The sequence below is a fragment of the Carcharodon carcharias genome, assembly GCF_017639515.1.
Source record: "Carcharodon carcharias isolate sCarCar2 chromosome 36 unlocalized genomic scaffold, sCarCar2.pri SUPER_36_unloc_3, whole genome shotgun sequence".
In the NCBI taxonomy this organism is placed as follows: Eukaryota; Metazoa; Chordata; class Chondrichthyes; order Lamniformes; family Lamnidae; genus Carcharodon; species Carcharodon carcharias.
Genome location: NW_024470748.1, coordinates 915,720 through 939,684, shown reverse-complemented (window position 1 = coordinate 939,684; position 23,965 = coordinate 915,720). Strand labels below are relative to the sequence as shown.

The window sequence follows — 23,965 nt, the reverse complement described above, 5'->3', positions numbered from 1 at the left end:
AGCTGCACTGTCAGTGGGTCAGTACTGAGGGAGAGCTGCACTGTCAGTGGGTCAGTACTGAGGGAGAGCTGCACTGTCAGTGGGTCAGTACTGAGGGAGAGCTGCACTGTCAGTGGGTCAGTACTGAGGGAGAGCTGCACTGTCAGTGGGTCAGTACTGAGGGAGAGCTGCACTGTCAGTGGGTCAGTACTGAGGGAGAGCTGCACTGTCAGTGGGTCAGTACTGAGGGAGAGCTGCACTGTCAGTGGGTCAGTACTGAGGGAGAGCTGCACTGTCAGTGGGTCAGTACTGAGGGAGAGCTGCACTGTCAGTGGGTCAGCACTGAGGGAGAGCTGCACTGTCAGTGGGTCAGCACTGAGGGAGAGCTGCACTGTCAGTGGGTCAGTACTGAGGGAGAGCTGCACTGTCAGTGGGTCAGTACTGAGGGAGAGCTGCACTGTCAGTGGGTCAGTACTGAGGGAGAGCTGCACTGTCAGTGGGTCAGTACTGAGGGAGAACTGCACTGTCAGTGGGTCAGTACTGAGGGAGAGCTGCACTGTCAGTGGGTCAGTAAGGAGGGAGAGCTGCACTGTCAGTGGGTCAGTACTGAGGGAGAGCTGCACTGTCAGTGGGTCAGTACTGTGGGAGAGCTGCACTGTCAGTGGGTCAGTACTGAGGGAGAGCTGCACTGTCAGTGGGTCAGTACTGAAAGAGAGCTGCACTGTCAGTGGCTCAGTACTGAAAGAGAGCTGCACTGTCAGTGGCTCAGTACTGAGGGAGAGCTGCACTGTCAGTGGCTCAGTACTGAGGGAGAGCTGCACTGTCAGTGGCTCAGTACTGAGGGAGAGCTGCACTGTCAGTGGCTCAGTACTGAGGGAGAGCTGCACTGTCAGTGGCTCAGTACTGAGGGAGAGCTGCACTTTCAGTGGCTCAGTACTGAGGGAGAGCTGCACTGTCAGTGGCTCAGTACTGAGGGAGAGCTGCACTGTCAGTGGCTCAGTACTGAGGGAGAGCTGCACTGTCAGTGGCTCAGTACTGAGGGAGAGCTGCACCGTCAGTGGCTCAGTACTGAGGGAGAGCTGCACCGTCAGTGGCTCAGTACTGAGGGAGAGCTGCACCGTCAGTGGGTCAGTACTGAGGGAGAGCTGCACCGTCAGTGGGTCAGTACTGAGGGAGAGCTGCACCGTCAGTGGGTCAGTACTGAGGGAGAGCTGCACCGTCAGTGGGTCAGTACTGAGGGAGAGCTGCACCGTCAGTGGGTCAGTACTGAGGGAGAGCTGCACCGTCAGTGGGTCAGTACTGAGGGAGAGCTGCACCGTCAGTGGGTCAGTACTGAGGGAGAGCTGCACCGTCAGTGGGTCAGTACTGAGGGAGAGCTGCACCGTCAGTGGGTCAGTACTGAGGGAGAGCTGCACCGTCAGTGGGTCAGTACTGAGGGAGAGCTGCACCGTCAGTGGGTCAGTACTGAGGGAGAGCTGCACCGTCAGTGGGTCAGTACTGAGGGAGAGCTGCACCGTCAGTGGGTCAGTACTGAGGGAGAGCTGCACCGTCAGTGGGTCAGTACTGAGGGAGAGCTGCACCGTCAGTGGGTCAGTACTGAGGGAGAGCTGCACCGTCAGTGGGTCAGTACTGAGGGAGAGCTGCACCGTCAGTGGGTCAGTACTGAGGGAGAGCTGCACCGTCAGTGGGTCAGTACTGAGGGAGAGCTGCACTGTCAGTGGGTCAGTACTGAGGGAGAGCTGCACTGTCAGTGGGTCAGTACTGAGGGAGAGCTGCACTGTCAGTGGGTCAGTACTGAGGGAGAGCTGCACTGTCAGTGGGTCAGTACTGAGGGAGAGCTGCACTGTCAGTGGGTCAGTACTGAGGGAGAGCTGCACTGTCAGTGGGTCAGTACTGAGGGAGAGCTGCACTGTCCGTGGCTCAGTACTGAGGGAGAGCTGCACTGTCAGTGGGTCAGTTCTGAGGGAGAGCTGCACTGTCAGTGGGTCAGTACTGAGGGAGAGCTGCACTGTCCGTGGCTCAGTACTGAGGGAGAGCTGCACTGTCAGTGGCTCAGTACTGAGGGAGAGCTGCACTGTCAGTGGGTCAGTACTGAGGGAGAGCTGCACTGTCAGTGGGTCAGTACTGAGGGAGAGCTGCACTGTCAGTGGCTCAGTACTGAGGGAGAGCTGCACTGTCAGTGGGTCAGTACTGAGGGAGAGCTGCACTGTCAGTGGGTCAGTACTGAGGGAGAGCTGCACTGTCAGTGGGTCAGTACTGAGGGAGAGCTGCACTGTCAGTGGGTCAGTACTGAGGGAGAGCTGCACTGTCAGTGGGTCAGTACTGAGGGAGAGCTGCACTGTCAGTGGGTCAGTACTGAGGGAGAGCTGCACTGTCAGTGGGTCAGTACTGAGGGAGAGCTGCACTGTCAGTGGGTCAGTACTGAGGGAGAGCTGCACTGTCAGTGGGTCAGTACTGAGGGAGAGCTGCACTGTCAGTGGGTCAGTACTGAGGGAGAGCTGCACTGTCAGTGGGTCAGTACTGAGGGAGAGCTGCACTGTCAGTGGGTCAGTACTGAGGGAGAGCTGCACTGTCAGTGGGTCAGTACTGAGGGAGAGCTGCACTGTCAGTGGGTCAGTACTGAGGGAGAGCTGCACTGTCAGTGGGTCAGTACTGAGGGAGAGCTGCACTGTCAGTGGGTCAGTACTGAGGGAGAGCTGCACTGTCAGTGGGTCAGTACTGAGGGAGAGCTGCACTGTCAGTGGGTCAGTACTGAGGGAGAGCTGCACTGTCAGTGGGTCAGTACTGAGGGAGAGCTGCACTGTCAGTGGGTCAGTACTGAGGGAGAGCTGCACTGTCAGTGGGTCAGTACTGAGGGAGAGCTGCACTGTCAGTGGGTCAGTACTGAGGGAGAGCTGCACTGTCAGTGGGTCAGCACTGAGGGAGAGCTGCACTGTCAGTGGGTCAGCACTGAGGGAGAGCTGCACTGTCAGTGGGTCAGTACTGAGGGAGAGCTGCACTGTCAGTGGGTCAGTACTGAGGGAGAGCTGCACTGTCAGTGGGTCAGTACTGAGGGAGAGCTGCACTGTCAGTGGGTCAGTACTGAGGGAGAACTGCACTGTCAGTGGGTCAGTACTGAGGGAGAGCTGCACTGTCAGTGGGTCAGTAAGGAGGGAGAGCTGCACTGTCAGTGGGTCAGTACTGTGGGAGAGCTGCACTGTCAGTGGGTCAGTACTGAGGGAGAGCTGCACTGTCAGTGGGTCAGTACTGTGGGAGAGCTGCACTGTCAGTGGGTCAGTACTGAGGGAGAGCTGCACTGTCAGTGGGTCAGTACTGAGGGAGAGCTGCACTGTCAGTGGGTCAGTACTGAAAGAGAGCTGCACTGTCAGTGGCTCAGTACTGAAAGAGAGCTGCACTGTCAGTGGCTCAGTACTGAGGGAGAGCTGCACTGTCAGTGGCTCAGTACTGAGTGAGAGCTGCACTGTCAGTGGCTCAGTACTGAGGGAGAGCTGCACTGTCAGTGGCTCAGTACTGAGGGAGAGCTGCACTGTCAGTGGCTCAGTACTGAGGGAGAGCTGCACTTTCAGTGGCTCAGTACTGAGGGAGAGCTGCACTGTCAGTGGCTCAGTACTGAGGGAGAGCTGCACTGTCAGTGGCTCAGTACTGAGGGAGAGCTGCACCGTCAGTGGCTCAGTACTGAGGGAGAGCTGCACCGTCAGTGGCTCAGTACTGAGGGAGAGCTGCACCGTCAGTGGCTCAGTACTGAGGGAGAGCTGCACCGTCAGTGGGTCAGTACTGAGGGAGAGCTGCACCGTCAGTGGGTCAGTACTGAGGGAGAGCTGCACCGTCAGTGGGTCAGTACTGAGGGAGAGCTGCACCGTCAGTGGGTCAGTACTGAGGGAGAGCTGCACCGTCAGTGGGTCAGTACTGAGGGAGAGCTGCACCGTCAGTGGGTCAGTACTGAGGGAGAGCTGCACCGTCAGTGGGTCAGTACTGAGGGAGAGCTGCACCGTCAGTGGGTCAGTACTGAGGGAGAGCTGCACCGTCAGTGGGTCAGTACTGAGGGAGAGCTGCACCGTCATTGGGTCAGTACTGAGGGAGAGCTGCACCGTCAGTGGGTCAGTACTGAGGGAGAGCTGCACCGTCAGTGGGTCAGTACTGAGGGAGAGCTGCACCGTCAGTGGGTCAGTACTGAGGGAGAGCTGCACCGTCAGTGGGTCAGTACTGAGGGAGAGCTGCACCGTCAGTGGGTCAGTACTGAGGGAGAGCTGCACCGTCAGTGGGTCAGTACTGAGGGAGAGCTGCACCGTCAGTGGGTCAGTACTGAGGGAGAGCTGCACCGTCAGTGGGTCAGTACTGAGGGAGAGCTGCACCGTCAGTGGGTCAGTACTGAGGGAGAGCTGCACCGTCAGTGGGTCAGTACTGAGGGAGAGCTGCACCGTCAGTGGGTCAGTACTGAGGGAGAGCTGCACCGTCAGTGGGTCAGTACTGAGGGAGAGCTGCACCGTCAGTGGGTCAGTACTGAGGGAGAGCTGCACCGTCAGTGGGTCAGTACTGAGGGAGAGCTGCACCGTCAGTGGGTCAGTACTGAGGGAGAGCTGCACCGTCAGTGGGTCAGTACTGAGGGAGAGCTGCACCGTCAGTGGGTCAGTACTGAGGGAGAGCTGCACCGTCAGTGGGTCAGTACTGAGGGAGAGCTGCACCGTCAGTGGGTCAGTACTGAGGGAGAGCTGCACCGTCAGTGGGTCAGTACTGAGGGAGAGCTGCACCGTCAGTGGGTCAGTACTGAGGGAGAGCTGCACCGTCAGTGGGTCAGTACTGAGGGAGAGCTGCACCGTCAGTGGGTCAGTACTGAGGGATAGCTGCACCGTCAGTGGGTCAGTACTGAGGGAGAGCTGCACCGTCAGTGGGTCAGTACTGAGGGAGAGCTGCACCATCAGTGGGTCAGTACTGAGGGAGAGCTGCACCGTCAGTGGGTAGAGCTGCACTGTCAGTGGGTCAGTACTGAGGGAGAGCTGCACTGTCAGTGGGTCAGTACTGAGGGAGAGCTGCACTGTCAGTGGGTCAGTACTGAGGGAGAGCTGCACTGTCAGTGGGTCAGTACTGAGGGAGAGCTGCACTGTCAGTGGGTCAGTACTGAGGGAGAGCTGTACTGTCGGTGGGTCAGTACTGAGGGAGATTTGCACTGTCGGTGGGTCAGTACTGATGGAGAGCTGCACTGTCGGTGGGTCAGTTCTGAGGGAGAGCTGCACTGTCGGTGGGTCAGTTCTGAGGGAGAGCTGCACTGTCGGTGGGTCAGTACTGAGGGAGAGCTGCACTGTCGGTGGGTCAGTACTGAGGGAGAGCTGCACTGTCAGTGGGTCAGCACTGAGGGAGAGCTGCACTGTCGGTGGGTCAGCACTGAGGGAGAGCTGCATTGTCGGTGGGTCAGCACTGAGGGAGTGCCGCGCTGTCAGAGTATAAATACTGAGGGATCATCCCACTGTCAGAAGTTGAGTACTGAGGGAGCGCCACAATGTCGTAGGGTCAGTACTGAGGGAGTGCCGCACTGTCGTAGGGTCAGTACTGAGGGAGTGCCGCACTGTCGGAGGGTCAGTACTGAGGGAGTGCCACACTGTTGGAGGGTCAGTAATGTGGGAGCAAAGAACCATCGGAGGGTCAGTACTGAGGGAGCACTGCATTGTCGGTGGGTCAGCACTGAGGGAGTGCCGCACTGTCAGAGCATAAATACTGAGGGATCATCCCACTGTCAGAAGTTGAGTACTGAGGGAGCGCCACAATGTCAGAGGGTCAGTACTGAGGGAGTGCCGCACTGTCGGAGGGTCAGTACTGAGGGAGTGCCGCTCTGTCGGAGGGTCAGTACTGAGGGAGTGCCGCTCTGTCGGAGGGTCAGTACTGAGGGAGTGCCGCACTGTCGGAGGGTCAGTACTGAGGGAGTGCTGCACTGTCGGAGGGTCAGTACTGAGGGAGTGCCGCACTGTCGGAGGGACAGTACTGAGGGAGCGCCTCACTGTCGGAGGGACAGTACTGAGGGAGCGCCGCACTGTCGGAGGGTCAGTACTGAGGGAGCGCCGCACTGTCGGAGGGTCAGTACCGAGGGAGCGCCGCACTGTCGGAGGGTCAGTACCGAGGGAGTGTCGCTCTGTCGGAGGGTCAGTACCGAGGGAGTGCCGCACTGTCGGAGGGTCAGTACCGAGGGAGTGCCGCACTGTCGGAGGGTCAGTACCGAGGGAGTGCCGCACTGTCGGAGGGTCAGTACCGAGGGAGTGCCGCACTGTCGGAGGGTCAGTACCGAGGGAGTGCCGCACTGTCGGAGGGTCAGTACCGAGGGAGTGCCGCACTGTCGGAGGGACAGTACTGAGGGAGTGTCGCACTGTCGTAGGGTCAGTACTGAGGGAGAGCTGCACTGTCAGTGGGTCAGTACTGAGGGAGAGCTGCACTGTCAGTGGGTCAGTACTGAGGGAGAGCTGCACTGTCAGTGGGTCAGTACTGAGGGAGAGCTGCACTGTCAGTGGGTCAGTACTGAGGGAGAGCTGCACTGTCAGTGGGTCAGTACTGAGGGAGAGCTGCACTGTCAGTGGGTCAGTACTGAGGGAGAGCTGCACTGTCAGTGGGTCAGTACTGAGGGAGAGCTGCACTGTCAGTGGGTCAGTACTGAGGGAGAGCTGCACTGTCAGTGGGTCAGTACTGAGGGAGAGCTGCACTGTCAGTGGGTCAGCACTGAGGGAGAGCTGCACTGTCAGTGGGTCAGCACTGAGGGAGAGCTGCACTGTCAGTGGGTCAGTACTGAGGGAGAGCTGCACTGTCAGTGGGTCAGTACTGAGGGAGAGCTGCACTGTCAGTGGGTCAGTACTGAGGGAGAGCTGCACTGTCAGTGGGTCAGTACTGAGGGAGAACTGCACTGTCAGTGGGTCAGTACTGAGGGAGAGCTGCACTGTCAGTGGGTCAGTAAGGAGGGAGAGATGCACTGTCACTGGGTCAGTACTGAGGGAGAGCTGCACTGTCAGTGGGTCAGTACTGTGGGAGAGCTGCACTGTCAGTGGGTCAGTACTGAGGGAGAGCTGCACTGTCAGTGGGTCAGTACTGAAAGAGAGCTGCACTGTCAGTGGCTCAGTACTGAAAGAGAGCTGCACTGTCAGTGGCTCAGTACTGAGGGAGAGCTGCACTGTCAGTGGCTCAGTACTGAGGGAGAGCTGCACTGTCAGTGGCTCAGTACTGAGGGAGAGCTGCACTGTCAGTGGCTCAGTACTGAGGGAGAGCTGCACTGTCAGTGGCTCAGTACTGAGGGAGAGCTGCACTGTCAGTGGCTCAGTACTGAGGGAGAGCTGCACTGTCAGTGGCTCAGTACTGAGGGAGAGCTGCACTGTCAGTGGCTCAGTACTGAGGGAGAGCTGCACTGTCAGTGGCTCAGTACTGAGGGAGAGCTGCACTGTCAGTGGCTCAGTACTGAGGGAGAGCTGCACCGTCAGTGGCTCAGTACTGAGGGAGAGCTGCACCGTCAGTGGGTCAGTACTGAGGGAGAGCTGCACCGTCAGTGGGTCAGTACTGAGGGAGAGCTGCACCGTCAGTGGGTCAGTACTGAGGGAGAGCTGCACCGTCAGTGGGTCAGTACTGAGGGAGAGCTGCACCGTCAGTGGGTCAGTACTGAGGGAGAGCTGCACCGTCAGTGGGTCAGTACTGAGGGAGAGCTGCACCGTCAGTGGGTCAGTACTGAGGGAGAGCTGCACCGTCAGTGGGTCAGTACTGAGGGAGAGCTGCACCGTCAGTGGGTCAGTACTGAGGGAGAGCTGCACCGTCATTGGGTCAGTACTAAGGGAGAGCTGCACCGTCAGTGGGTCAGTACTGAGGGAGAGCTGCACCGTCAGTGGGTCAGTACTGAGGGAGAGCTGCACCGTCAGTGGGTCAGTACTGAGGGAGAGCTGCACCGTCAGTGGGTCAGTACTGAGGGAGAGCTGCACCGTCAGTGGGTCAGTACTGAGGGAGAGCTGCACCGTCAGTGGGTCAGTACTGAGGGAGAGCTGCACCGTCAGTGGGTCAGTACTGAGGGAGAGCTGCACCGTCAGTGGGTCAGTACTGAGGGAGAGCTGCACCGTCAGTGGGTCAGTACTGAGGGAGAGCTGCACCGTCAGTGGGTCAGTACTGAGGGAGAGCTGCACCGTCAGTGGGTCAGTACTGAGGGAGAGCTGCACCGTCAGTGGGTCAGTACTGAGGGAGAGCTGCACCGTCAGTGGGTCAGTACTGAGGGAGAGCTGCACCGTCAGTGGGTCAGTACTGAGGGAGAGCTGCACCGTCAGTGGGTCAGTACTGAGGGAGAGCTGCACCGTCAGTGGGTCAGTACTGAGGGAGAGCTGCACCGTCAGTGGGTCAGTACTGAGGGAGAGCTGCACCGTCAGTGGGTCAGTACTGAGGGAGAGCTGCACCGTCAGTGGGTCAGTACTGAGGGAGAGCTGCACCGTCAGTGGGTCAGTACTGAGGGAGAGCTGCACTGTCGGTGGGTCAGTACTGAGGGAGAGCTGCACTGTCAGTGGGTCAGCACTGAGGGAGAGCTGCACTGTCGGTGGGTCAGCACTGAGGGAGAGCTGCATTGTCGGTGGGTCAGCACTGAGGGAGTGCCGCGCTGTCAGAGTATAAATACTGAGGGATCATCCCACTGTCAGAAGTTGAGTACTGAGGGAGCGCCACAATGTCGTAGGGTCAGTACTGAGGGAGTGCCGCACTGTCGTAGGGTCAGTACTGAGGGAGTGCCGCACTGTCGGAGGGTCAGTACTGAGGGAGTGCCACACTGTTGGAGGGTCAGTAATGTGGGAGCAAAGAACCATCGGAGGGTCAGTACTGAGGGAGCACTGCATTGTCGGTGGGTCAGCACTGAGGGAGTGCCGCACTGTCAGAGCATAAATACTGAGGGATCATCCCACTGTCAGAAGTTGAGTACTGAGGGAGCGCCACAATGTCAGAGGGTCAGTACTGAGGGAGTGCCGCACTGTCGGAGGGTCAGTACTGAGGGAGTGCCGCACTGTCGGAGGGTCAGTACTGAGGGAGTGCCGCTCTGTCGGAGGGTCAGTACTGAGGGAGTGCCGCTCTGTGGGAGGGTCAGTACTGAGGGAGTGCCGCACTGTCGGAGGGTCAGTACTGAGGGAGTGCTGCACTGTCGGAGGGTCAGTACTGAGGGAGTGCCGCACTGTCGGAGGGACAGTACTGAGGGAGCGCCTCACTGTCGGAGGGACAGTACTGAGGGAGCGCCGCACTGTCGGAGGGTCAGTACTGAGGGAGCGCCGCACTGTCGGAGGGTCAGTACCGAGGGAGCGCCGCACTGTCGGAGGGTCAGTACCGAGGGAGTGTCGCTCTGTCGGAGGGTCAGTACCGAGGGAGTGTCGCTCTGTCGGAGGGTCAGTACCGAGGGAGTGCCGCACTGTCGGAGGGTCAGTACCGAGGGAGTGCCGCACTGTCGGAGGGTCAGTACCGAGGGAGTGCCGCACTGTCGGAGGGTCAGTACCGAGGGAGTGCCGCACTGTCGGAGGGTCAGTACCGAGGGAGTGCCGCACTGTCGGAGGGACAGTACTGAGGGAGTGTCGCACTGTCGTAGGGTCAGTACTGAGGGAGTGCCGCACTGTCGGATGGTCAGTACTGAGGGAGTGCCGCACTGTCGGAGGGAAAGTCATGAGGTATCGAGGGTTTCGAGGCACTGAAGAATGTGCAAAAAACCTTCATAAGGACAATACCAGAACTGAGAGTTTACAAGCATCAAGAAATATGGAACAGGCTGGGACTTGTTTCTCTAGATAGATGGGTGACATTTGTACGTACAACTTAGGAGCAGGGGTAGGCTATTCCGACCCTCGAGCCTGCTCCATTCAACACGTTCATGGGTGATCTGATTGTGCCCTTAACTCCACTTTCTTGCATGTCACCCTCCATAACTCTTGACCCCCTGGTCGATCAGAAATCTGCTTACCTCAGCCTTGAATATATTCAGTGACCCGGCCCCCACTGGTCTCTGGGAGGGAGAATTCCACAGACTGACCACCCTCTGAGAGAAGAAATTCCTCCTCATCTCCGTCTTCAATGGGAGAACCCTTATTCTGAAACTGTGCCCCCCTCCTCATTCTAGATTCCCCCATGATGGGGGGAAACATCTTCCCAGCATCCACCCTGTCAAACCCCCTCAGAATCTTATTTGTTTCAATAAGATCCCCTCTCATTTTTCTAAACTCCAATGGGTAAAGGCCCAAACAACTCAATCTTTCCTGCTTAGACAAACCCCCTTCATCCCAGGAATCAGCGCAGTGAACCTTCTCTGAACTGCGTCTGAAGCAATTATTTATTTTCCCCAATGAACAGATCAAAACTGTACACAGTACTCCAGATGACGGCTCACCAAGGCAGTGTACAACTGCAATAAAACTCCGAACTTTTATATTCCATTCCCCTTGTAATAAAGACAACCTTCCATCTACCTTCCCGCTCATGGCTTTAAAATCCTGAAAGGGCTTCGATAGAATCAACACAGAGAAGATGTTTCCACTTGTCGAGGTTGGGGGGAGAGACCAGAATGAGGCGGCCATCGATATCAGACAGTCATCCGATGGGAAATTCAGGAGAAACTGCTTTACCCAGAGAGTGGGGAGAATGTGGGACTCGCTCCCACGGGGAGTGGGGAGAATGTGGGACTCGCTCCCACGGGGAGAATGTGGGACTCGCTCCCACGGGGAGTGGGGAGAATGTGGGACTCGCTCCCACGGGGAGAATGTGGGACTCGCTCCCACAGGGAGTGGGGAGAATGTGGGACTCGCTCCCACGGGGAGTGGGGAGAATGTGGGACTCGCTCCCACGGGGAGTGGGGAGAATGTGGGACTCGCTCCCGCGGGGAGTGGGGAGAATGTGGGACTCGCTCCCGCGGGGAGAATGTGGGACTCTGTCCCACGGGGAGTGGGGAGAATGTGGGACTCTGTCCCACGGGGAGTGGGGAGAATGTGGGACTCTGTCCCACGGGGAGTGGGGAGAATGTGGGACTCTGTCCCACGGGGAGTGGGGAGAATGTGGGACTCTGTCCCACGGGGAGTGGGGAGAATGTGGGACTCTGTCCCACGGGGAGTGGGGAGAATGTGGGACTCTGTCCCACGGGGAGTGGGGAGAATGTGGGACTCTGTCCCACGGGGAGTGGGGAGAATGTGGGACTCTGTCCCACGGGGAGTGGGGAGAATGTGGGACTCGCTCCCACGGGGAGTGGGGAGAATGTGGGACTCTGTCCCACGGGGAGTGGGGAGAATGTGGGACTCTGTCCCACGGGGAGTGGGGAGAATGTGGGACTCTGTCCCACGGGGAGTGGGGAGAATGTGGGACTCTGTCCCACGGGGAGTGGGGAGAATGTGGGACTCTGTCCCACGGGGAGTGGGGAGAATGTGGGACTCTGTCCCACGGGGAGTGGGGAGAATGTGGGACTCTGTCCCACGGGGAGTGGGGAGAATGTGGGACTCTGTCCCACGGGGAGTGGGGAGAATGTGGGACTCTGTCCCACGGGGAGTGGGGAGAATGTGGGACTCTGTCCCACGGGGAGTGGGGAGAATGTGGGACTCTGTCCCACGGGGAGTGGGGAGAATGTGGGACTCTGTCCCACGGGGAGTGGGGAGAATGTGGGACTTGCTCCCAGAGGGAGTGGTCGAGGTGAATGGCAGAGATGAACTGAAGGTGGGAAGCTGGATAAACACATGAGGGAGAGAGGAATAGAAGGATATGTTGATGGGGGTGAGAAGGAGAGTGTGGGGGGGAGGAGGCTCTTGTGCCTCAGAAACAGCAACACGGAGCAGAGGGGCCAAATGGCCTGTTTCTGTGCTGAGGGTTGGTGCAATTTAGGCTACAATGAGCCTTACCTGGCTGCCAGGACAAGGATGATGTTTGTGTGACCGGCATCAGTGGAGTTCTTCTGCACGGATCGGAAGAGCGCATTCAGCAGTGACTTGCGTTTGGAGGTGATCTGGTTATACAGGTAGCAGATGCGTTCCTGAAGGGAACAGAGACAGAAGGGGTTCAAGAGTTAATCACTCACCCACCTCCAACAACTCAGCTACACCTCTCTGCTAGGGGTGTCAGGCGTGCCTCAGTGGGTCACAATCTCACGTTAGGATTCACAAGCTCATGGGTTCCAGTCGCCATTCCAGACAATCAAACAGAAATTCCAAATCTGGTGCTTCCAAGTGTCAGTAATGAGGGAGCACCGCAATTTCCGAGGGTCAGTACTGAGGGAGTGCCGCACTGTCGGAGGGTCAGAACTGAGGGAGTGCCGCACTGTCGGAGGGTCAGAACTGAGGGAGTGCAGCACTGTCGGAGGGTCAGTACTGAGGGAGTGCCGCACGGTCGGAGGGTCAGTACTGAGGGAGTGCCGCACTGTCGGAGGGTCAGTACTGAGGGAGTGCCGCACTGTCGGAGGGTCAGTACTGAGGGAGTGCCGCACTGTCGGAGGGTCAGTACTGAGGGAGTGCCGCACTGTCGGAGGGTCAGTACTGAGGGAGTGACTCACTGTCGGAGGGTCAGTACTGAGGGAGTGCCGCACTGTCGGAGGGTCAGTACTGAGGGAATGCCGCACTGTCGGAGGGTCAGTACTGAGGGAGTGCCGCACTGTCGGAGGGTCAGTACTGAGGGAGTGCCGCACTGTCGGAGGGTCAGTACTGAGGGAGTGCCGCACTGTCGGAGGGTCAGTACTGAGGGAGTGCCGCACTGTCGGAGGGTCAGTACTGAGGGAGAGCCGCACTGTCGGAGGGTCAGTACTGAGGGAGTGCCGCACTGTCGGAGGGTCAGTACTGAGGGAGTGCCGCACTGTCGGAGGGTCAGTAATGAGGGAGTGCCGCACTGTCGGAGGGTCAGTACTGAGGGAGTGCCGCACTGTCGGAGGGTCAGTACTGAGGGAGTGCCACACTGTCGGAGGGTCAGTGCTGAGGGAGTGCCGCACTGTGGGAGGGTCAGTGCTGAGGGAGTGCCGCACTGTGGGAGGGTCAGTGCTGAGGGAGTGCCGCACTGTGGGAGGGTCAGTGCTGAGGGAGTGCCGCACTGTCGGAGGGTCAGTGCTGAGGGAGTGCCGCACTGTCGGAGGGTCAGTGCTGAGGGAGTGCCGCACTGTCGGAGGATCAGTGCTGAGGGAGTGCCGCACTGTCGGAGGGTCAGTGCTGAGGGAGTGCCGCAATGTCGGAGGGTCAGTGCTGAGGGAGTGCCGCACTGTCGGAGGGTCAGTGCTGAGGGAGTGCCGCACTGTCGGAGGGTCAGTGCTGAGGGAGTGCCGCACTGTCGGAGGGTCAGTGCTGAGGGAGTGCCGCACTGTCGGAGGGTCAGTGCTGAGGGAGTGCCGCACTGTCGGAGGGTCAGTGCTGAGGGAGTGCCGCACTGTCGGAGGGTCAGTGCTGAGGGAGTGCCGCACTGTCGGAGGGTCAGTGCTGAGGGAGTGCCGCACTGTCGGAGGGTCAGTGCTGAGGGAGTGCCGCACTGTCGGAGGGTCAGTGCTGAGGGAGGGCCGCACTGTCGGAGGGTCAGTGCTGAGGGAGTGCCGCACTGTCGGAGGGTCAGTGCTGAGGGAGTGCCGCACTGTCGGAGGGTCAGTGCTGAGGGAGTGCCGCACTGTCGGAGGGTCAGTACTGAGGGAGTGCCGCACTGTCGGAGGGCCACTACTGAGGGAGCGCCACACTGTCGGAGGGTCAGTACTGAGGGTGTGCCACACTGTCGGAGGGTGAGTGCTGAGGGAGCGCCGCACTGTCGGAGGGTCAGCGCTTAGGGAGCGCCGCACTGTTGGAGGGTCAGCGCTGAGGGAGCGCCGCACTGTCGGAGGGTCAGCGCTGAGGGAGCGCCGCACTGTCGGAGGGTCAGCGCTGAGGGAGCGCCGCACTGTCGGAGGGTCAGCGCTGAGGGAGCGCCGCACTGTCGGAGGGTCAGCGCTGAGGGAGCGCCGCACTGTCGGAGGGTCAGTACTGAGCGAGCGCCGCACTGTCGGAGGGTCAGTACTGAGGGAGTGCCGCACTGTCGGAGGGTCAGTACTGAGGGAGTGCCGCACTGTCGGAGGGTCAGTACTGAGGGAGTGCCGCACTGTCGGAGGGTCAGTACTGAGGGAGTGCCGCACTGTCGGAGGGTCAGTACTGAGGGAGTGCCGCACTGTCGGAGGGTCAGTACTGAGGGAGTGCCGCACTGTCTGAGGGTCAGTACTGAGGGAGTGCCGCACTGTCGGAGGGTCAGTACTGAGGGAGTGCCGCACTGTCGGAGGGTCAGTACTGAGGGAGTGCCGCACTGTCGGAGGGTCAGTACTGAGGGAGTGCCGCACGGTCGGAGGGTCAGTACTGAGGGAGTGCCGCACTGTCGGAGGGTCAGTGCTGAGGGAGTGCCGCACTGTCGGAGGGTCAGTGCTGAGGGAGTGCCGCACTGTCGGAGGGTCAGTGCTGAGGGAGTGCCGCACTGTCGGAGAGTCAGTGCTGAGGGAGTCCCGCACTGTCGGAGGGTCAGTGCTGAGGGAGTGCCGCACTGTCGAAGGGTCAGTACTGAGGGAGTGCCGCACTGTCGGAGGGCCAGTACTGAGGGAGCGCCACACTTTCGGAGGGTCAGTACTGAGGGTGTGCCACACTGTCGGAGGGTCAGTACTGAGGGAGCGCCGCAATTTCGGAGGGTCAGTACTGAGGGTGTGCCGCACTGTCGGAGGGTCAGTACTGAGGGAGCGCCGCAATTTCGGAGGGTCAGCGCTGAGGGAGCGCCGCACTGTCGGAGGGTCAGCGCTGAGGGAGCGCCGCACTGTCGGAGGGTCAGTACTGAGGGAGCGCCGCACTGTCGGAGGGTCAGTACTGAGGGAGCGCCGCACTGTCGGAGGGTCAGTACTGAGGGAGCGCCGCACTGTCGGAGGGTCAGTACTGAGGGAGCGCCGCACTGTCGGAGGGTCAGTACTGAGGGAGCGCCGCACTGTCGGAGGGTCAGTACTGAGGGAGCGCCGCACTGTCGGAGGGTCAGTACTGAGGGAGTGCCGCACTGTCGGAGGGTCAGTACTGAGGGAGTGCCGCACTGTCGGAGGGTCAGTACTGAGGGAGTGCCGCACTGTCGGAGGGTCAGTACTGAGGGAGTGCCGCACTGTCGGAGGGTCAGTACTGAGGGAGTGCCGCACTGTCGGAGGGTCAGTACTGAGGGAGTGCCGCACTGTCGGAGGGTCAGTACTGAGGGAGTGCCGCACTGTCGGAGGGTCAGTACTGAGGGAGTGCCGCACTGTCGGAGGGTCAGTACTGAGGGAGTGCCGCACTGTCGGAGGGTCAGTACTGAGGGAGTGCCGCACTGTCGGAGGGTCAGTACTGAGGGAGTGCCGCACTGTCGGAGGGTCACTACTGAGGGAGTGCCGCACTGTCGGAGGGTCAGTACTGAGGGAGTGCCGCACTGTCGGAGGGTCAGTACTGAGGGAGTGCCGCACTGTCGGAGGGTCAGTACTGAGGGAGTGCCGCACTGTCGGAGGGTCAGTACTGAGGGAGTGCCGCACTGTCGGAGGGTCAGTACTGAGGGAGTGCCGCACTGTCGGAGGGTCAGTACTGAGGGAGTGCCGCACTGTCGGAGGGTCAGTACTGAGGGAGTGCCGCACTGTCGGAGGGTCAGTACTGAGGGAGTGCCGCACTGTCGGAGGGTCAGTACTGAGGGAGTGCCGCACTGTCGGAGGGTCAGTACTGAGGGAGTGCCGCACTGTCGGAGGGTCAGTACTGAGGGAGTGCCGAACTGTCGGAGGGTCAGTACTGAGGGAGTGCCGCACTGTCGGAGGGTCAGTACTGAGGGAGTGCCGCACTGTCGGAGGGTCAGTACTGAGGGAGTGCCGCACTGTCGGAGGGTCACTACTGAGGGAGCGCCTCACTGTCGGAGGGTCAGTACTGAGGGAGCGCCGCACTGTCGGATGGTCAGTAGTGAGGGAGAGCCGCACTGTCGGTGGGTCAGTACCGAGGGAGCGCCGCACTGTCGGAGGGTCAGTACCGAGGGAGCGCCGCACTGTCGGAGGGTCAGTGCTGAGGGAGCACCGCAATTTCGGAGGGTCAGCGCTGAGGGAGCGCCGCACTGTCGGAGGGTCAGCGCTGAGGGAGCGCCGCACTGTCGGAGGGTCAGCACTGAGGGAGCGCCGCACTGTCGGAGGGTCAGTACTGAGCGAGCGCCGCACTGTCGGAGGGTCAGTACTGAGGGAGCGCCGCACTGTCGGAGGGTCAGTACTGAGGGAGCGCCGCAATGTCGGAGCGTCAGTACTGAGGGAGCGCCGCACTGTCGGAGGGTCAGTACTGAGGGAGCGCCGCACTGTCGGAGGGTCAGTACTGAGGGAGCGCCGCACTGTCGGAGGGTCAGTACTGAGGGAGCGCCGCACTGTCGGAGGGTCAGTACTGAGGGAGCGCCGCACTGTCGGAGGGTCAGTACTGAGGGAGCGCCGCACTGTCGGAGGGTCAGTACTGAGGGAGCGCCGCACTGTCGGAGGGTCAGTACTGAGGGAGCGCCGCGCTGTCGGAGGGTCAGTACCGAGGGAGCGCCGCACTGTCGGAGGGTCAGTACCGATGGAGCGCCGCACTGTCGGAGGGTCAGTACCGAGGGAGCGCCGCACTGTCGGAGGGTCAGTACCGAGGGAGTGCCGCACTGTCGGAGGGTCAGTACCGATGGAGCGCCGCACTGTCGGAGGGTCAGTACCGAGGGAGTGCCGCACTGTCGGAGGGTCAGTACCGAGGGAGTGCCGCACTGTCGGAGGGTCAGTACCGAGGGAGCGCCGCACTGTCGGAGGGTCAGTACCGAGGGAGCGCCGCACTGTCGGAGGGTCAGTACCGAGGGAGCGCCGCACTGTCGGAGGGTCAGTACCGAGGGAGCGCCGCACTGTCGGAGGGTCAGTACCGAGGGAGCGCCGCACTGTCGGAGGGTCAGTACCGAGGGAGCGCCGCACTGTCGGATGGTCAGTAGTGAGGGAGAGCCGCACTGTCGGTGGGTCAGTACCGAGGGAGCGCCGCACTGTCGGAGGGTCAGTACCGAGGGAGTGCCGCACTGTCGGAGGGTCAGTACCGAGGGAGTGCCGCACTGTCGGAGGGTCAGTACCGAGGGAGTGCCGCACTGTCGGAGGGTCAGTACCGAGGGAGTGCCGCACTGTCGGAGGGTCAGTACCGAGGGAGTGCCGCACTGTCGGAGGGTCAGTACCGAGGGAGTGCCGCACTGTCGGAGGGTCAGTACCGAGGGAGTGCCGCACTGTCGGAGGGTCAGTACCGAGGGAGTGCCGCACTGTCGGAGGGTCAGTACCGAGGGAGTGCCGCACTGTCGGAGGGTCAGTACCGAGGGAGTGCCGCACTGTCGGAGGGTCAGTACCGAGGGAGTGCCGCACTGTCGGAGGGTCAGTACCGAGGGAGTGCCGCACTGTCGGAGGGTCAGTACCGAGGGAGTGCCGCACTGTCGGAGGGTCAGTACCGAGGGAGTGCCGCACTGTCGGAGGGTCAGTACCGAGGGAGTGCCGCACTGTCGGAGGGTCAGTACCGAGGGAGTGCCGCACTGTCGGAGGGTCAGTACCGAGGGAGTGCCGCACTGTCGGAGGGTCAGTACCGAGGGAGTCCCGCACTGTCGGAGGGTCAGTACCGAGGGAGTCCCGCATTGTCGGAGGGTCAGTACCGAGGGAGCGCCGCACTGTCGGAGGGTCAGTACCGAGGGAGCGCCGCACTGTCGGAGGGTCAGTACCGAGGGAGCTCCGCACTGTCGGAGGGTCAGTACCGAGGGAGCGCCGCACTGTCGGAGGGTCAGTACCGAGGGAGCGTCGCACTGTCGGAGGGTCAGTACCGAGGGAGCGTCGCACTGTCGGAGGGTCAGTACCGAGGGAGCGTCGCACTGTCGGAGGGTCAGTACCGAGGGAGCGTCGCACTGTCGGAGGGTCAGTACCGAGAGAGCGTCGCACTGTCGGAGGGTCAGTACCGAGGGAGCGCCGCACTGTCGGAGTGTCAGTACCGAGGGAGCGCCGCACTGTTGTAGGGTCAGTACCGAGGGAGCGCCGTAATGTTGGAGGGTCAGTACCGAGGGAGTGCCACACTGTCGTAGGGTCAGTACTGAGGGAGTGCCGCACTGTCGGAGGGTCAGTACTGAGGGAGCGCCGCACTGTCGGAGGGTCAGTACTGAGGGAGCGCCGCACTGTCGGAGGGTCAGTACTGAGGGAGCGCCACACTGTTGTAGGGTCAGTACTGAGGGAGTGCTGCACTGTCGGAAGGTCAGTGCTGAGGGAGTAAGTTCTGGATTCCGGAACACTCCCCACTGACCTGACAAACCGACCTTCTCCGTGCCTTCCGAAAGTGGCCAGAGATTTAAACTTACCCACTTTACGGCTCACACCCTTTTAAATAGGAGGCGTGGCTTCCTTACCTCCAACTCCGCAGCCCTCGACTGAAGGCCTCAGGCCCGCACTGGCCGACACCATTCTCGCCCACCCTGAGCTGGAAGGCCTGGCAAGAAAGGAGCAGCTGCATTTCTGGGAAGGAATCCAGGAGCGGGTGAGAAACCGAGGTCCCAGCCTGAACTCTGCTGGATCAGGATCCTCCGGCCGCTCCCGGGAGGAGAGCGCTTTGGTGACCGATAGTTCCCCGCATGTGGACATCACAGGGAAAACTCAGCTCGTGTTGGAGTTCAGCTGAATCTCACTCACCTGCTCCCTGGAAGGATAGTAGACGGAGCAGACATATCTTCGAAGTCTGGATATGTAACAGCCGAATATGACGATGAAGAATGTCATTCCGTATAAAACACCTGCGGAGGGATTGAAACACAGGGACTAATTCATTTGATGAGCCTCTGGGAGTTATAAAAGTCACACCATGTGCACTATACCCACCACCAGCCCCCTGGCCGCCTGTCCGAGCTCTGTGAGTCTGTTTGCACCATGTGAAGCATTGCAATCCCAGATCAATGATCAAAGCAGGCATGGATCTAAAATGGATATTACATACAGCCAGTGTCCTGTGTGTTACGCTGAATATGATTGTCAGTGTCCCAATTACTAAAACAAATATTACTCATTCAGTTGACGCTCCATTTATTATATACACCCAGGGTTCCACAGACATCTTAGGCAGGCAATTATTATTCTGCGTGCATCATACAAGAAAGTCAGTGTATATTATACAGAGAGGCTCAGTGTATATTACACAGAGAGGGTCACTATATATTATACAGAGAAGGTCACTATATATTATACAGAAATGTTCAGTATGTATTACACAGAGCAGGTCAGTCTACCTTATAGTGAGTGTGTCAGTATGTTTACACAGAGCAGATGAATATATATTATAGGGTGAGGGTCAGTATATACTACACAGAGCAGGTCAGTATATATTACACAGAGCAGGTCAGTATATATTACACAGAGCAGGTCAGTATATATTACACAGAGCAGGTCAGTATATATTATACAGAGCAGGTCAGTATGTATTAAAAAGATGAGTATATATTATAGAGAGGGGGTCAGTGTATATTATACAGAGAGGGTAAATATATTTTACAAAGAGAGGGTCAGTATATATTACACAGAGAGAGTCAGCATGTATTACACAGAGAAGTTGAATATGTATTATACGGAGCAGGTCAGTATATATTATACAGAGAGGATCAGTATATATTACACAGAAGGTGAATATGCTTTATACAGAGCAGGTCAGTATATATTATAGAGAGAGGGTCAGTATATGTTATACAGAGATGATAAGTATATATTAAACAGAGATGGTCAGTATATGTTACACAGAGAAGATGAATATGTATTACACAGAGAAGGTCAGTATGTATTACAGAGGGAAGGTCAGTATCTATTACATAGAGGTGGTCCGTATATATTATACAGAGAGAGTCAGTATATATTACAAAGAGAGGGTCAGTATGTATTACACGGAGAAGCCTATTATGTATTACACAGAACAGGTCAATATATATTGTACTGAGAGAGTCATTATATATTAAACAAGTCAAGTCAGTATATATTACACAGGGAGGTCCAGCATATAATATACAGTGAAGGTCAGTATATATTACACAGAACAGGTCATTATGTATTACATAGAGGAGGTCAGTGCATATTATACTGGGAGGGTCGGTATATTACACGGAGAAGGTGAGTATATAGTATGGAGAACATGTTAGTATATATTATACAGAGAGAAGCAGTATATATTACACAGAGAAGCAGTATATATTACACAGAGAATCAGTACATATTACACAGAGAGAATCAGTACATATTACACAGAGAGAATCAGTACATATTACACAGAGAGAATCAGTACATATTACACAGAGAGAATCAGTACATATTACACAGAGAATCAGTACATATTACACAGAGAGAATCAGTACATATTACACAGAGAGAATCAGTACATATTACACAGAGAGAATCAGTACATATTACACAGAGAGAATCAGTACATATTACACAGAGAATCAGTACATATTACACAGAGCAGGTCATTATGTATTATACAGAGAGGGTCAGTATATATTATACAGAGAGGGTCAGTATATATTATACAGAGAGGGTCAGTATATATTATACAGAGAGGGTCAGTATATATTATACAGAGAGGGTCAGTATATATTATACAGGGATGGTCAGTATATATTATACAGAGATTGTCAGTATATATTACACAGAGAAGGTCAGTATGTATTAAACAGAGTAGGTTAGTATATATTATACAGAGAGGGTCAGTGTATATTACGCAGAGCGGGTTAGTATATATTACACAGTGTGTGTCAGTATATATTATACATAGATTGTCAGCATATATTACAGAGAGATGGTGAGTGTGTATTACACAGAGAAGGTCAGTATATATTACACAGAGATGGTCCATATATATTGTACAGAGAGGGTCAGTGTATATTACACAGAGACGGTCTGTATTTATATAGAGAGATGGTCATTATATATTATACACAGATGGTCAGTATACATTATACAGAGATTGTCAGTATATACTATACACAGACTGTCCGTATATATTACACAGAGGAGCTCAGTGTGTATTACACACCGAAGGTCAAGATATGTAACACAGATAGGGACAGTATATAATAGACAGAGAGTATCAGTATATATTACACAATCATGGTCAGTATTTATTACACATAGAGGGCCATTAAATTAAACATAGAGGGCCAGTGTATTTTACACTGACAAAGTCAGTATTACACAATATTAAATATCACAAAGATGTTCAGTGTATATTACACATAGAGAGTCAGGTTATATTGCACAGAGAGAGTCAGTATATATTACGCAGAGAGGGCCAGTATATATTATACAGAGCAGGTCAGTATGTATTACACAGAGAAGCTCAGTATATATTACACAGAGAGGGTCAGTATATATTATACCGAGAGGGCCAGTATATATTACACAGAGAAGGTGAGTATATAGTATACAGAACAGGTCAGTATATATTATACTGAGAGTGTCAGTATATATTATTCAGAGCACGTCAGTATATATTATACAGAGATGGTCAGTATATGCTACACAGAGAAGGTCAGTTTATATTATACAGAGAGACTCAGTATATATTAGACACTGAAGCTGTGTATATAGTATACAGAGCATGTTAGTATATATTATACAGAGAGGGTCAGCGTATATTACACAGAGAAGGTAATTATTTATTACACAGGGAGGGTCAGTATGTATTACACAGAAATGGCCAGTATATATTATACAGAGAGGCTCAGTATATATTACACAGAGAAGGTCAGCATGAATTATACAGAGAGTGTCAAGGTATGTTACCCAGACAGGGACTGCATATAATACACAGAGTATCAGTATATATTACACAATGATGTTCAGTATATATTACGCACAGAGGACCATTAATATTTCACAGAGAGGGCCAATGTATTTTAGACTGACAAGGTCAGTATTACACAATATTAAATAATTCAAAGATGTCCGGTATATATTACACAGATAGAGTCAGTATATATTACACGGAGAGGACCAGTATATATTATACAGAGCAGGTCATTATGTATCACACAGAGAAGATCAGTATATATTACACAGAGAGGGTTAGTATATATTATATAGAGAGGGCCAGTATTTAACATACAGAGATGGTCAGTATAAATAATACAGAGATGGTCATTATATATTACACAGAGAAGGTGAGTGTGTATTACACAGAGAATGTCAGTATATGTTATACTAAGAGGGTGAGTATATATTATACAGAGAAGGTCAGTATATATTATACAGAGATGGTCAGTATATATGATACAGACATGGTCATCATATGTTACACAGAGAAGGTGAGTGTGTATTACACAGAGAAGGTCAGTATATAATAAATAGAGGGGTTCAGTATATATGATTCAGTGATGGTCTGTATATATTATATAGAAACTGTCAGTGTATATTACACAGAGTGTCAGTATTTACATACAAAGATGGTCAGTATATATTATACAGAGATGGTCAATATATATTATACACAGACGGTCAGAATATATGACACGGAGAAGCTCACTGTGTATTACACACCGAAGGTCTAGATATGTTACACAGATAGGGACAGTATATAATAGACAGAGAGTATCAGTATATATTACACAATCATGATCAGTATATATTACGCACAGAGGGCCATTAAATTAAACAGAGGGCCAGTGTATTTTACACTGACAAAGTCAGTATTACACAAATGAAATAACACAAAGATTTTCATTATATATACACATAGAGAATCAGTATATATTACACAGAGAGTCAGTATATATTACACGGAGAGGGCCAGTATATATTATACAGAGCAGGTCATTATGTATTACACAGAGAAGATCAGTATATATTACACAGAGAGGGTCAGTATATATTATATAGAGAGGGTCAGTATATATTATATAGAGAGGGCCAGTATGTAATATACAGAGATGGTCAGTATATATAATACAGAGATGGTCATTATATATTACACAGAGAAGGTGAGTGTGTATTACACAGAGAATGTCAGTATATGTTCTACTTAGAGGGTGAGTATATATTATACAGAGAAGTTCAGGATATATTATACAGAGATGGTCATTATATGTTACACAGAGAAGGTGAGTGTGTATTACACAGAGAAGGTCAGTATATAATAAATAGAGGGGGTCAATATATATGATTCAGAGTTGGTCCGTATATATTATACAGAGACGGTCAGTGTATATTGCACAGAGAGGGTCAATATTTCTATACAGAGATGGTCAGTATATATTATACAGAGATGGTCAATATATATTATACACAGACGGTCAGAATATATGACACGGAGAAGCTCACTGTGTATTACACACCGAAGGTCTAGATATGTTACACAGATAGGGACAGTATATAATAGACAGAGAGAATCAGTATATATTACACAATCATGATCAGTATATATTACGCACAGAGGGTCATTAAATTAAACAGAGGGCCAGTGTATTTTACACTGACAAAGTCAGTATTACACAAATGAAATAACACAAAGATGTTCAGTATATATACACATAGAGAATCAGTATATATTACACAGAGAGGGGCAGTATATATTATACAGAGCAGGTCAGTATGCATTACACAGAGCAGGTCAGTATATATTGCACAGGGTGCATCAGTATATATTATAAAGAGGTCAGTATATATTGTACAGAGAGGGCCAGTATATATTACACAGAGAAGGTGAATATATAGTATACAGAACAGGTCAGTATATATTATACAGAGATGGTCAGTATATGCTACACAGAGAAGGTCAGTGTATATTATACAGAGAAGCTGAGTATATAGTATACAGAGCATCTTAGTATATATTATACAGAGAGGGTCAGCGTATATTACACAGAGAAGGTAATTATGTATTACACAGAGAGGGTCAAGGTATGTTACACAGATAGAGACTGTATATAATACACAGCGAGTATCATTATATATTACATAGAGAGGGCCATTAATATTACACAGAGAGGGCCAGTGTATCTTACACTGACAAGGTCAGCATTACACAATATTAAA

The 23,965-nt window shown here is 54.8% G+C and overlaps 1 protein-coding gene across 1 annotated transcript in view; it reads right to left on the bottom strand.

Moving 5' to 3' along the window:
* Positions 1-23,965, bottom strand: part of LOC121274450 (DC-STAMP domain-containing protein 2-like) — a 186,321-nt gene that overhangs the window by 32,364 nt on the left and 129,992 nt on the right. The window contains exons 10-11 of the mRNA XM_041181786.1: positions 18,590-18,690; positions 11,826-11,956 (exon numbers count right to left, since the gene is read on the bottom strand). Coding sequence (XP_041037720.1) covers positions 11,826-11,956; positions 18,590-18,690 — 232 coding nt within the window. The remainder of the gene's footprint in view (positions 1-11,825; positions 11,957-18,589; positions 18,691-23,965) is intronic.